Raw genomic sequence first — 14,141 nt, 5'->3', positions numbered from 1 at the left:
TAATGATCTTGGATAAGTTAGTGTATGAGGAACCTGCTTTTAGGATCCATAAAAGAAGCTGGTTGCCCTGCAAAAGAAAAGCATAAAAAGACTGGTTGAAACTAAATTTTACACCTTATTTGCAGACCCTGGTGCATTCCAGATTTCTTTATGAGAAAGTATATGGAGACCCTTACTGTCTGCTCCAGGATTTTGAGGCAAGTCCTGACTGTTTCAGTTCAGAGAACCTGGAAGTTATGTTTGCCTTTTAAAATATTTTGTTTCCTCTTGGCAGCATGTCAATCCAACTTCAAAGAGTCACATGGTAGATAGCAGGAATGATACAAGCTGAAAAATTATTTGCAGTAACTATATTTGGGTTAGCTCCTTGTTCAATATCAGAACAAAGACTCAAGGATTGTGGGAACGCTTCCTGGAACTACATTGTTATGGTTCTACTTCACAAGTGTTGTGAAAGACTATACCAGAAAGTCCTGAATTACCAACTTTATACATGTTTCCAGCTGTATGAAAACTGATTGAAACCATTTGGTTTCAATTTTCCATGTGAAAAGCTTTTCTTTGTGCAATAAACAGCAATAACAGTCATTAACAACTGAGTCTTAATCTGTCACTGCTTGTTCTGGTTTTAACTTTGGAAAGTTTCTCTCAATTACACGTTTAAGTGTAAAATCAAGCCAAAAGTCAACTGCAAGAATTTAGCAATTATGAACAACAAAATCATTTCAGAGTATCACTAAACCTACTGTGGTCTAATGCAATGTAAAAATATGTTCTATAGCATAGGGGAAATTATTTTTCCCACACTTCAAACAGTTGTGGAACACAGGAAAAGTCCTTCAGTATGATCAACTTTTTATATGGAGAATGTCTCACTTGTCCAGAATCTTCTTTAAGGAAACACAGAATTCATACTCTCAAGCTTCTCTCTACCCAAGCTTTCGTTACTCTGGTTAAATGCTATGAAAATACTAGCAAGAGAAAGAGGTAGTACCACTGGATTAAATTAATGAAAATGATAAGTAAAGCACAGGGCCATAACTCTGCTAAAGGGATATCAGTGACTTAAATCAGAGACAAAAGAGTATCCAAAATGCAAAAAACTCTGCCAGATGGCAAAAGACATTTTTGTTACAAAGATGATTTACATGGTTTCCATTGATTTCTGGAAGTCTTTAACATCAAGTAAGGAATATTATTGATGCTTTCACATTCCCAAAGAGTTTAAATTACAAATAAGGCTTGACAGAGCTGTCGTAGCTAAGACGTCAAAAGCAATGTGAAATTTCTTGGAGTGAAAAAAAATTTAAAGTAATGGTATCATTTTAAGGCAGAAGGTTTTAAGGATGGAGTTATAGCATATCAAAAATCTTACTCGCAGGTAAAATTCCTTTCTTCTACATACATATAGGTAGGTGTTGTCAGCAATAGGAGGAAAAAAGGCAGCAGTGAGCATATACGCTTTTAGATGTACAGAAAATAATTTATATCTCTATTTTATGCTGCTCAAACACAAATCAAACAATTTGCTCAAACAGTGGCTCAAACAGTCACAGTGCTTCTGTTCAACTGCATGGATGGTAACATACGTTTGCTGGGGCAGGCTGACAGTAGAAGATCTTGGACTGATGTTCCATGGGACCACCAAAGCTCCTTCGCTTCTCCAGTCCCCTTCCACTCCTCCCTTCAAGTGAGGCAAAGACATGACTTCCCAAACGATAATACCTCAACTATTATCAGGTCACTACTCCTCCACAGTGGTTGTGGCTACACGCAACTAGGTGGCTTTCTGGGAACAAAAACAATAGTTGCTTTCATTTCAAGACTGGTTCAAAGTCCTCAATCAGAGCTCCAGAATTACACACACAATCCAGTAAAAACCAGGTAACTCAAAATGTCTTACTCTGCATCTTGAAATCTAATGAGCATTTTCACTGACAGAAAACAAACATAAACAAAAGACATACTGCCTGCCATCCAGTACTACAAAAATCCACTTGCACTACCATGGAAAAGTTAGCTGTAGAGAATTAAATTTTTGTTTTAGAATGACTATGTCGTCCTCTCTTATGGAGTAACAGAGACAAATAGTTCCAGAGATCATTTTAATAGCTTGCAACTATGACCTGATTTCCAGATTTGCCACAGAAATGAAGCTTTGCCATTTCACAAATCACTTCGGTACATCAAATCAAGATGGGCTTGCCTTTCAGACAACCAATTTCTAATTCATCAAAAACTCCAAGTCCTGGGTAAGATACACCAATATCGGTGAACAGTCCTCAGCAGCCATTTTGAAATAAACTGGTTATTTCTAGCTTAACATGTTCTGCAAATAACCACGCAAAAATAAAACGTTTGAGTTATGAGTTCTGCTCTCCTTCTGCTGTCTCCTGTTCAAGAGAAAAATCGGGAAATTTCCTTAGAATTCATGCTTTCTATTGGCTAGTTACCACTCAAAACTTAAGTTTTACAAGGAGGAAAAATAAATTACCAAAATTTCAACTCCTGACAAGTTTCAAGGATCTTCTAAATGGTGTTTTATACATGGTACTTCTTTTCTTTCTTGGTTGTAGGGGAGTTCCCTGCTTCCCACTCAAAACAGCCATGTGTGACACAATCCGCTGCTCAAAAGCTCTTGATTATTCTGAGAATAATACATACACTAGTACATTTTGGACAGATGCACTGCTTCTCTCCCTCTGTCACTCTGTACACACATGATGACAGAGCTATACTATCATTTCTCTTGTTCAGCGTATTTAATCGACTCACTACACCAACTTCTACTGCTGCCCAACAATCTAAATACAGATAGTAACTGGATAAGAATTAGCTCCATATACGTTAGTATCTCAGGAAGAAACAAATCTGTTAAGATTTGTACATTTTTAAGACTCAACGTGACAAATGCCTGAACAACCTAGTCTGAACTCAGTGCTGACCCAGTTACAGGCAGGTGGGCTGGACTAGGTGACCTTCATAAATCTTTTCCATTCTGGACTTAGCTAGTCTGTCTTTAGCCTGATGAAATCCCAACAGCAAACAACTGTTTGCTGAATGAATTTATCTGGATGGGCTAAAGTTTAGCACCAGAATGTTCAAATGACTCAACTGGAAACAAAATAGTTATTCCTGCCAGGAATGCTTTGGCTTAAACAGACAATTGGGTTTGGTTTACAAACTGCCACTTGGTCACAGTAAGTGTATGTACAGTTTTACTTCAAAACCATTATAAACAGACAGGGTAAGCAGCAGTAGATATGGTTTTACTTGAAAGGTGTGGTCATATAATACTGCAGGGCTTTTGTAGCAGGACACTCCCAGAACCCCACCATGTGCCCGAGAACATTGTCCAAACACTTCTTGAACTCAGACAGGCTTGGTGCTGTGACCACTTCCCTGGGGAGTATGTTCCAGTGCTCAACCACCCTCCAGAGGAAGAAACTTTTCCCAATATCCAACCTAAACCTCCCCAAGTCAGCTCCAGCTATTTCCTCGAATCCTATCACTGGTTATGAGAGTGAAGAGATCAGTACCTGCCCTCTGCTGCCCCTTCAGAGGATGTTAAAGACCTCAAGGAGGCCTCCCCTCAGTCTTCTCTTCTCCAGGCTGAACAAACCTAATGGCCTCAGCCCCTCCTCATAAGGCTTTCCCTCCAGACCCTTCCTCATCCTCGTGGTCTTCTTTGAACGCCGTCTAATGGCTTAATGTCTGTTTTATACTGTGGTGCCCAGGACGCGAGGTGAGGCCACCCCAGCGCAGAGAAGAGCGGGACAATCCCCTCCCTCGACCGGCTGGTGATGCTTTGCCTGATGCCCCCCCAGGACACGGTTGGCCCTCCTGGCTGCCAGGGCGCTGCTGACTCATATTCAACTTGCCATCGACTGGGACCCCCAGGTCACTTCCCGCAGCTGCTCTCCAACCTCCCGTACCCCAGTCTATACACAGGAACAGGGTTGCCTGGAAGAGGAGAAGGGATGAAGTAGTAGCGGTGCAGCAGGAGGAGGAGGAGCAGCAGGAGGAAGAGGGGTAGAGGAGGAGGACCAGGAAGAGGAGGAGAAGGAAAAAGAGGAAGTTCGCTAGTCCACCGCTCGCTGTATGCGCAAGCCCCCGCGAGCATCGCCCTCCAGCATCCCACAGGTGACCGGAGAAGGGGAGCTTGCCACAAATATCTTGGGGGGGGGGGGGGAAGGTGGGTGTCCCAGGATTTTTCTAGGGGTAGGGTATCTTTGGATCTTGCAGTACTCCAAAGCTGAGGCTCGAATGCCCCTTCGGAAGATAGTGGAGAGTCCCCGGGAGGTGTTTTTTTCGGGTGGGCTGCCGGCGGCGGCTGCCGGCATAGCCCCGGCGGTGGGCGGAGGGATGCAGGTTCCGTCACCGCGGTGAGGGTTGGTCTTCCTGGGTCAGGCACCGCCGCCTCCATTGTCAGCCCGCTACCGGCGGCAGGTGGGACACACACACACACACACACACACACACACACACACACACTCACACATCGGGGTTTGGGACCCACAAGGAGAGCCGGGTTGGGCAGGAACCCCGGGACCCCCAGAGTGGGGAGAACGGAGAAGGGCGCTACCGGAGCTGGGAGACCCCCGACAGCCTGGAGGTGGGGGGAGGACGGAGAAGGGGGAGCCCGGAGAGAGGTGACCCCCGGGATTTCCAGGACTCCCAGCAGCCTGCAGGGGGGAGGGACGCCAGAGACGGGGCCCCCCAGGGATCCCAGCATACCGAAGCAGAGAGTCAAGGGAGAAGGGAGCCCTGAAGCCCCCAGAATCCCTAAGTGGGACCCCACAGAGGAGAGACCTCCGATATTCAAGAGACCACCAGCAGCCTAGACAGGGCAGGGACCCCGAAGCGCCGGCACCCCCAATACACACGGAACCCCCAGCAGCTCAGACAAAGGGAACCCCCAGAACTCCAAAGTTGAGACCAGAGAGGGGGAACTCCTAGGAGGGCTTTTCGGGGCTGAATCCTGGCATTTTGGAGGTCTTTAGGGACACAAGATAGCTGTTAACTTCTAGATATGAACTTGGGCAAGAGGACCCCCCAATTCAATGCACTCACACATTGTTTTCTCCCCCAAAACAGGATTTCTCATTCCCAAACCTTGACCAGATGGAAGAGGAAGCTGGGAGGAAAAGGAAGATGCTACAGGACACCCAGGTAGGTGAGGAGGAAGTCATTCCACCTTTCCCCCTCTGTTCTCCTTCATCTTCCAGCCAAGCATCACCCCCAGCTGCAGGACAACCCTGCTGCTGTTTGGGGGGCAATCTCCTTCTCCTTCCCTCTGGCATCAAGGGAAATCCCCTTCCTCTTCTTTCTTCCTTCCTCTCCTTGTTCCATTTCTTTCCTTCTTCCTTTTTCTCATTTCCTTCCTCTCCAGGCAACGAATTGAGGGCAGAGACCATGGAGGACAAATCTGCCTGGCAGAACCTCGGGGAAGAGGCTGTTTTGAATGGCTCCACTGTGCAGGAAGCCAATGGGGAGGAAAAGCCACAAACAATCCCCACAGGAAGCAGCTCCAAACCTAGCACACAGGGCTCTGAGGAGGAAAGACCCACCTTTTGCCAGGAAGGCGGACGGAGCTTCAGCCAGAGCTCTGACCTGGTGGTCCACCAGCGGCTTCATGAAGTGGAGAAGCCCTATAGGTGCTTGGAATGCGGGAAGAGCTTCAGGCAGAGCTTCCACCTGATTCGCCACCAGAGCATCCACACCGGGGAAGGGCCCTATAAGTGTCGTGAATGTGGGAAGAGCTTCAGTGATGGCTTCACCTTTGCCGCCCACCACCGGGTGCACACAGGGGAACGGCCTTACAAGTGCTTTGAATGTGCAAAGAGCTTCAGCCAGAGCTCCAACCTCATCACCCACCAGCGCCTGCACACTGGGGAACGACCCTACAAATGTCCCGACTGTGGGAAGAGCTTTGTCCGCAGCGCTGACCTTGTAATCCATCATCGTATCCACACTGGGGAGAAGCCTTACGAGTGTCCCAAGTGTGGGAAGAGGTTTCGGAGCAGCTCAATTGCCAATAGGCATCAGAGGACACACACAGAGGAGAGGCCCTATGAGTGTCCTGAGTGTGGGAAGAGGTTTCGGAACAGTTCTCATCTCATCAGGCATCAATGGACACACACGGGGAAGAGGCCCTACAAGTGTCCCCAGTGTGGGAAGAGCTTCAACCAGAGCTTTACCTTGATCAGACACCAACAGACTCATCGAAAAGGGAAGCCCTATAAGTGTCCCAACTTCAGGACTTTGTCCACTGCTCCAACTTCATCACCCATCTGAGAACCGACCTTGGATTATCCACAGTGACCCAGGTTGGGTAGAGATCTGGTGACCCCCAATCCAGGTTATCCATGTTGGGCAGTGTATTGCGTTTGCGTGGACAGGTCTTGGGCTTCCCCCATGTCTGTACAATGTTTATAAAGAAGCAATGAACCATGTTTAAAAATTCCCTTGGCAAGGGATGGAGAAGTTAACCTGTTATAGTTTAACACATCAAATTCTATTTTGTAGCACAAAAACACTGCATAAGCAAAATAAAGGGCAAGATGTGCTAGGAATAGTGGGCTAGAATAGGGGGCTGTGGAAAGGGCATGGAGAAAAAAAAAACATTTCTTCTCACGTGCAGCATTAAAGTTCCAGTCTCATCAGATTATAGCGCAAGTTTGAAATGTTAGGGTTATGCTTTATGCTTGTAATTTAAGTAGCCTTTTTCGAATAGGAAAAACCTGGAAAATATTCTACGGACTACTGTAATTTCAACATACAATAAATGAGTTATGGAGGGACATATTTAGCTTAGAAAAACCCGGGGGAGTAAAGGTTTTCATTTTCAACAGCAAATGACTTCTGCTTCTTCTGAAAGTGCATCTGATTTTGTTATTTTTTTTTTCATGAAGTGAAGAAGTTAGTCCTATAACCCAGCTATACCTATATTTATTTCTAGTGACCATGTCATGAATCTAATCTGGATTAATAACCTAAAGGAAAAATATACATCTAGATCTATATCCATCTCAGTTCTTCTAAGGCCATAATTACAGACAGGAAAGCTCTATGTTGGTATTTAGAGAGGTGATGAGTTTTCCAAGAAATGGGTAGCTTACAGTTTGGTACCTTGTTCACTGAGCAAGTGCCTCACATTAGCAAGGCTCAAATCAGAGAATGGACTATATCCACTTTTTTTGAGGGACTCATCTCATAAAGGACTACAAATACAGATTTTATCACACTTCACCACCTGTATATAATTAAGAAGGGTATTTTGGACTGGTTTAAAATCTTAGATTGAGTGAGTTAAAAAAAAAAAAGAACAGGTTTTACTGGGTATAAATGGGTGTGTACACTTTCCACATTACAGTGCATTGTAGTGTAGCCATTTATAGCCAGGCTACCTTTGCAGCTAGTTACACTGCCACACTTGCTTAAAAAAAAACCCAACCAAACAAGCACATAACCTACAAGAGGACTTCTGAATCTCTACAGTTACAGAACATAGTTCCCAGTCATGAAATTTGAGCAGAAGCCTACAGACTAGATGTGAGATTCCTCCCTGCCCTTGGTATTAATCAGTTTGAGATTAATTAGCAGCTCAAGCAGTAGTCTCTCCTTCAATTACACTCTCTCTTTTCTAGAAACTACAGAGTTCTATTAAAATTAGGTTGAACGAAGTATATTATGACCTGAAATAAGGGCTCATTCCCACTGGAACAGAATACAGTTGCTTATGGTACGAGCTTTGTACCTGAGTTCTGCATTTTCTCCTCTTCTCTTTAAAATAATTTTAGTTGTAATTTAGCAAAGTACTATTATATAACCAAACTATAAATATTTAACTATCGATTCTTCTTGTAGCACCACACCCTCCTAAACTCATTCCTTACAAGATGAGATTTTACAGTTATGAGGTGTAACCTGCCTTTTTTTTTGACCCTGTACCCTGCAATTTACAATTTAAACAGAACTGTATTTAGCACCAAAAATACAACTCTGTACCATCCTAAAAGTTCTGTCAGAAAGTACATTAAATATGATACCACTTAACCACTTTCTTAAATGAAGGTAATATTCCAGTGAAAAATTCTCTTACCGGAGCTTGCTGACAAAAGAGCTTCCTTGTGAGAAGGTGTTTTAACAGTGCTGGTAGTTTTATTTTTACATCCTCTATTCAAGGTCAACACAGATGGCACCATTTTAGCCTTGGGAGTGGATGCACTTTGTAGTGCGATTGGGTCTTTCTTTGGTATGTTTTTCCCTTGAGTTGTCCCATCTTTCACAGAAGGCATCTGTTTTAAGAAAAAAAAGAAAAACCAAAAAACCAGTAACAATACATCCCACTCACCACCACTGCGAGAAACTGAAGATCTCCCTTTGCACCATCTGTAATGAAATACTGACCACCCAGGCATGGGATATGCTCAGTTAGTCTCCATCACATTGTGCACATCAGCAGTTCAGAACCTCAAGGATCATCTCCTAAATGGCCTTCAGCAACACAAACCTATTAGTTTGAAGCTAATCACTCGTAATGACAAACACACTAAAAAGAGGTTACAGAGGTGATTTTACATCAGAATTTCTTCCTCTTCCTCCCCAAACTCTAATTAAGCAATTCCATTACATGACTACACCTAATCTCAAGATCTTTACCAACAAGCTATACATATTTAACACCCTGAGAAGTTAGTTGTCCTGTACTACCTGAAACGTCACAACCATTACAGCAGCCTCTTGATCTAGGTCTTATGTCACAACACAGAAACAGGTTAAAATTTTTCAGGTTGAGGTTCCATAGATAAAAATAAATTCAGGAGTGGACATGGGACAGGTTTAAAATAACCGGTTTATATGTATGAAACATCTACATTTCATACAGAATTCTTGCTACAGCTTATACACTCAGTAATTCATGACCACTCTTGATGTACAGTCAAACCTATAAAGGCAAACTCATAAGACTGTACAGCTCTTTATATGCTTTTCTGTGATTCAAGTCAATATGCAGCAATTTGGTCATCCTGCTGCACTTTCAACTTTTGATTCCAATCCTCATCTTCATTTTCAGATGTTAATCTATAGTTTTCAGAAGACCACTTACTAAGTTTAGTCCAGCTGATTTGTCTACTGTATATCATTTATAGAAATTGCTCTATTGTTTTTCCAGGCACAAGCAGAACAATTAATATCACAAAGGTTTCCATATTGACAATGGGGTAAATGAAAAGCATTCTCTTCAATCCTCAGCACCAAAAATAAGGACTGAAGCAGAATCCAAGCTCTTAAAGACTTTAGAACTAAAACAGACCATTCTTGCTTTCATGCTTATTTAGGTTTTCAAGTTAGATTATTTACTCTAATAAATAGTATTATTTATTAATTTCTGGTGTAATGTTTCAAAAATGGATAGCTGCTTCTGTTTTACCTAAGAGCTTCCTCCATATACTGAGCTTTACTGGAATTTTTCTGGCAAATCACTAAAACCTGTCAAAAATTCAGACTACACCAGTTTTACTATTAATAGCTGCTGCTTCCATTTCACCGATTTAACAAAAGCTGTTGAACCCACAAATCAGCAACAGGAGAAACTCTGTGTCCCTACCATACATCCTGAGATCCTGGGCAACCCAACCCCAACGCTCTGCCCCTTCTTTCCCACTGTTCCTTTTCTTTTATCCTTCTTTCAAGAGTATTTGAAAGCAGCACATTTCTCCTGACAGGCAGCTGACTCATCCAGAAGTATTTCCCAGCCAACCAGCACATGCATACCTCCCGGCCAGGAAGTTTACACCTTCCAGCTGGCTGACTGCCCAAAACCAGGTATATGCCCTCTGCATGAGAAATATTTCCTGGCTACTCTTAACTATTCTAATGAGTCCTGGTTCTACTTCAAACAAACAAACTCCCAAATTATTCAAAGGAGAGAGTGAAATAAAATGTTTCACCAACTCATTGGTCTTTGGGTTTTGTGTGACTTAATGTTACTGTTAATATATGCACAACATTTACATAAGTAATTTTAAAAAGTGTAATTTAGTTCTAAAGCACATTTGGAAGAAAAATACTGAAAACAGCAATTTATCTCTAATGTCTATTTAAAGTTACAGCACCGCTAGAATTATCTTGAAAAATGTGTATATTAAAAGCTTTATTTAGAAAACCTCACCAAATTAAGCTGTGAAATTTTACAAGTTTGACTAAATTAGGACTTGTTTGCTTTTATTAGGCCTCGTGCACCAACTGCATTGTCTGTAAAAGACTTTACTAAAAAAAATTTTACATCACAGAATAAGATGAAGATGGAAGGACACTAAATTACAATTGAGGCCAAGTGCAACCAGTTGAAAATAAAACAGTATTTCTTAATTTCCTTTATTAGGGAGAGACTTCACCTGGGAAATCAACATTACAGTTACATTCGTAGAAACAAAGCCATTCCACAGTTTCCATTCAGCACTGTGCAATGCCAAATTTCCTTTTTCCAAATGTACCAAACATACAATAAAGTATGAAAGATAAAAACTTACCAAAGGAACAGAGTGCATGTCAAATGTTTCATTTGCCACATCTTTTACCAAGGTCGCTTCCAGAAGCATTCCCATATTGGTGCTTTGCTCTTTTTCGCCTCCAGCTGGTTCAATATCTTGAGCACAAGGCTGCACTAAGGAGTCTGAACTTTCCATTTTATCATTTAGCATCTCTTCCGAGCTCTCTACGCATGTTGGAAACACAGCAGAAACCAAGGAGCACGCTGAATGGGTAGCGCTTGCTTTGTCAGTGTCTTCAGGACTTTGCTTTAATGCAGGTGTCTTTGAAGTCTTGTGGGAAGCATTTCTGGGAGGTGTTGTGGCATGTACAACTTGGTTAGTGAAGAGGCGTTTGTTAAGATGTAGCTTATGGGGTTTATTTACAGGCAATTCCACTTTTGAAACTTTAGGTAGATCTACTGTCTTTTTCAACACTTTTATAGAGGACAATTGCCTTGGGGAAGCAACCCGTGAAGGTGAGGAGACAGCTGACAACTGGGAGGACTGGGGAGACTGTTTTAATGCTGCACTGTCTCTTGACTGTAGCACAGGTCTAGACACAACCTTTGGCTTCACATTTTTGAAATCAGGTTTGGGAAAACTAACAATCTCCGATTTCTTTGCTTTGGTTATTGTTGACACAATAGAAGACCTGCCCACTGGTTTTCTTACAGTTTGATCTGAACTAGCTCTAAGCACAGACCTTTTATTATGTCCTCCTACAAATGTCTCATTTGGTCTTAGTTTAGGAGACTTGTCTCCAAGTTCTTCCAAAGCTGAAACAGAAAAAGTTCTATTTTTTGATCGCTCTTTAGGGGTTGAAGAACATAGAGCAGAAGCACTTTCATCAGCCATAGGACTGAAGACCACAAAAGTTTCTTCACATTTCAGGTCAGGTATAGCAGTCCTCTTCCATTTTGGTACACTGCAAGATACAGAAGGGGTGTTGTGCATATCCTGAAGAGCAGCATTTCCAGAGATACTCTGTTCTTTGGTTAAGGGTTCACTGGTTTTCTTTGATACTTGTTCTCCATCCATTTTATCTACTGGGAGAAGGTGCACATTATTTACAAGACTATCTATGCACGTTTCAACATTGGAATTCCCAGTTTCATCATGGTCAGAGGTATCCCGCAAGGATTTCACTTGGTCATCTTCATTAATATTAATGCATGGTGACAATGCATCTCGTCTATAAGGACCTATACATTCAGCAGCTAGTTCTACAGACTGTGCTTCTGTTTCCTGTGATTCTTTATCAGTCTTGACAGTGTTTTTCAGACAGTGTTCCACACCTGCAGAGATGAAATTAGGTGTTCTTTCTGAGCTGGTTCTATCAAATTTCTCTCTTGTACATATTTCAGAAAAGAGTAGTGTTTCTCTCAGATGCATATCATCATTTTGATCAGTTCCCAGAGTTTCACCTGTAACATTAGTAACATCCAATGTGCTCAGGTGGCAGCATGCCCTGTCATTTATCAGGGACTGCTCTGAAGCAGGAAGTACTACTCCACACTTAGAGTCTGTCTGACTGTAAGGCACTGTGTGTCTGATACTCTGATTTTGCATTTTTGCCATAACAACGTCACCTTTCAAGAAGTTTGTTGTTGCTTTCAAGTCACAGTTCAAAGGACACATGCAAGTCTGTTCAGTGACAGAAGACTTGCAAGCAGCATCTGCATCTCCCAACAGAGCTCCTGTGCAGTTGTATCTGCTAGGTGTCTTCTGCAGATCAAGTACTTCAATACACTGCTGTTTTAAAAGAATACTTCTGAAGTCACTCGTATTTTCAAAATCATCTTCATGCTCAGCCACTATATTCTGGTCAGTTGAATTGCTGTGTATCTTGGTGGCACAATTCTTTGAGGAAGGTGTAGCTCTGTCACGTGCGTAGTTATTTCCATTTTCATCCCTTATAAGTAAGGAAGACTTCAAGCCATTCTTTGCTTTGTCATCTGACTTCCCAACATTCATTTTGAAGGCTAAACTTCAAACCGTTTTCATTTTATACTTATTTAAAATCTCAGAGAATGCAGATTCTTCTGAACTTTGCAAAAAAAGCCCCAAACACAACAGCTTTTCCCTGGAATGTGTCAATTGTTCTGAACGATATTTGAAAAGCAGTTCTTTGTTTTCATATTTCCAAAGAGGATTCAAATGTTCTGGAATGAAAAAGAAATTAAAAACAATTAGCCAGTTAGGATTTTAAGACAGTAAACATTTTTAAGCTCCTAGTCATTGAATCAAGTGCGGATATTTTGACCAATTTTCTTAAGCAAATAATGATTTTACAAAGATGTCATCCATGCACACTTACCTTCCCAAGCTGTTTCCGCTTCTGTGACTGCCAAGCAACTTTGAAGTCTTTGGTCAGTTGCAGTCAAGTGCAACTTTAGGGTTGCATTCTCAGCTATTTGGTTTGCTTGGCTTTCATACAAGAAAAAAACCAACCCAAAAGATTTGGCTCCTCAACAGGGAAAAGGTATCTGAAGGACTACATGACAGAATGAACCCTCATTTTCCCCTCTTTCAATAGCAGATAGCCAACAATAGGGCATGGTTCCCCATACAGTGGGTAGTCAAGCTGTGAAACGTTTTACTGCAAACTGCTTGGAAGCCAGGAGCTTACATGGGCTCAAACATAAGCAGTCAAGAGCAATGTTAAAAAACCAACCAAACAAACCAACAAACAAAACAACAAACCTGTCCAAAACTGAACACCAAACTGACTCGAGATGCTCTCAGTCCTGAGCTGCAAGTAGCCAGGGAAGAATTACTGCACGCTCATCCTGATCTTACACTCTTCCCTCAGCATTCAGCCCTGGTTACTGCTGCAGATGGTTCACAGCGTTAGGCGGATCTTCGGTCTGACCATGTCTGGTTGCATTCATGTTCTTATACACAAGTTCGCGTGAAGACAGGAAATAGAGATCTATATTGTAATGATGATGAAATGCTGCTGTATAAGCTCAGGTCTACAGCAGAAATAAGAGCAGCAACATAGGAGCAACAATAAGAATTGCAGTGAAGAAAAAGTTCAGTGCTTATCCCTCGATGCAGAGCCATAACAACTCCAGAGAGCAGTTCTTGTCTGAACTGAAGGTTTTCTTCCTGCCTTTTGAGGAAGCAATGCATAGCAGAGGCAGCTCAAGGTCTTCTAAGAGTTAAGACACCTCAGATAAAAAAAGAGAGGATAGGGAGGTTCGTGATCTGGGGTACACCAGTACAATTCCCACATGCTGCTGCAGTAACCAACCAATAGATGCACATGACACCCCTGGAGACTCACTTGGAGAGCAATTTCATACCTAGTAGCAGCCTCCATCTTCTATAAAGATGATTAGCCAAGTGAGGGAACAATTCCAGTGTCCTCTCCAGTAGAGCAGAGCCACATTACCTCATCCAAAACCGTACAGGAAGGTGGGGGTAGCAGGATGGACATGGACAGACAATGCAGGACAGTGGACCACACATGGGAATGAGATGCACAAACAAAAAAACCAGTAAAGAAGAGGCCTTGCAACATGTTCCTAGCAAGCATTAAGACTGCACAGAAATACCAAAACCACAAGGACATAAATGAGAGATCAAACTGTCCAAAGC

The 14,141-nt window shown here is 42.4% G+C and overlaps 1 protein-coding gene and 1 long non-coding RNA gene across 5 annotated transcripts in view; one reads left to right on the top strand and one right to left on the bottom strand.

Moving 5' to 3' along the window:
* Positions 1 to 14,141, bottom strand: part of MTUS1 (microtubule associated scaffold protein 1) — a 132,578-nt gene that overhangs the window by 85,955 nt on the left and 32,482 nt on the right. For all 4 annotated transcript variants that reach the window (XM_027735365.2, XM_027735361.2, XM_027735366.2 and 1 more), the window contains exons 2-3: positions 10,539 to 12,700; positions 8,105 to 8,300 (exon numbers count right to left, since the gene is read on the bottom strand). In XM_027735365.2, coding sequence (XP_027591166.2) covers positions 8,105 to 8,300; positions 10,539 to 12,512 — 2,170 coding nt within the window. In that variant the 5' untranslated portion in view covers positions 12,513 to 12,700. The remainder of the gene's footprint in view (positions 1 to 8,104; positions 8,301 to 10,538; positions 12,701 to 14,141) is intronic.
* Positions 4,068 to 5,482, top strand: LOC113995385. The gene is made up of 3 exons (XR_005565914.1): positions 4,068 to 4,143; positions 5,098 to 5,172; positions 5,393 to 5,482. It is a non-coding gene; the product is annotated as an uncharacterized LOC113995385 (long non-coding RNA).

The sequence above is a fragment of the Pipra filicauda genome, unplaced genomic scaffold, assembly GCF_003945595.2.
Source record: "Pipra filicauda isolate LSUMZ 115617 unplaced genomic scaffold, ASM394559v2 scaffold57_size4234018_pilon, whole genome shotgun sequence".
NCBI lineage: Eukaryota > Metazoa > Chordata > Aves > Passeriformes > Pipridae > Pipra > Pipra filicauda.
This window is presented reverse-complemented; position numbering and strand designations above follow the sequence as displayed.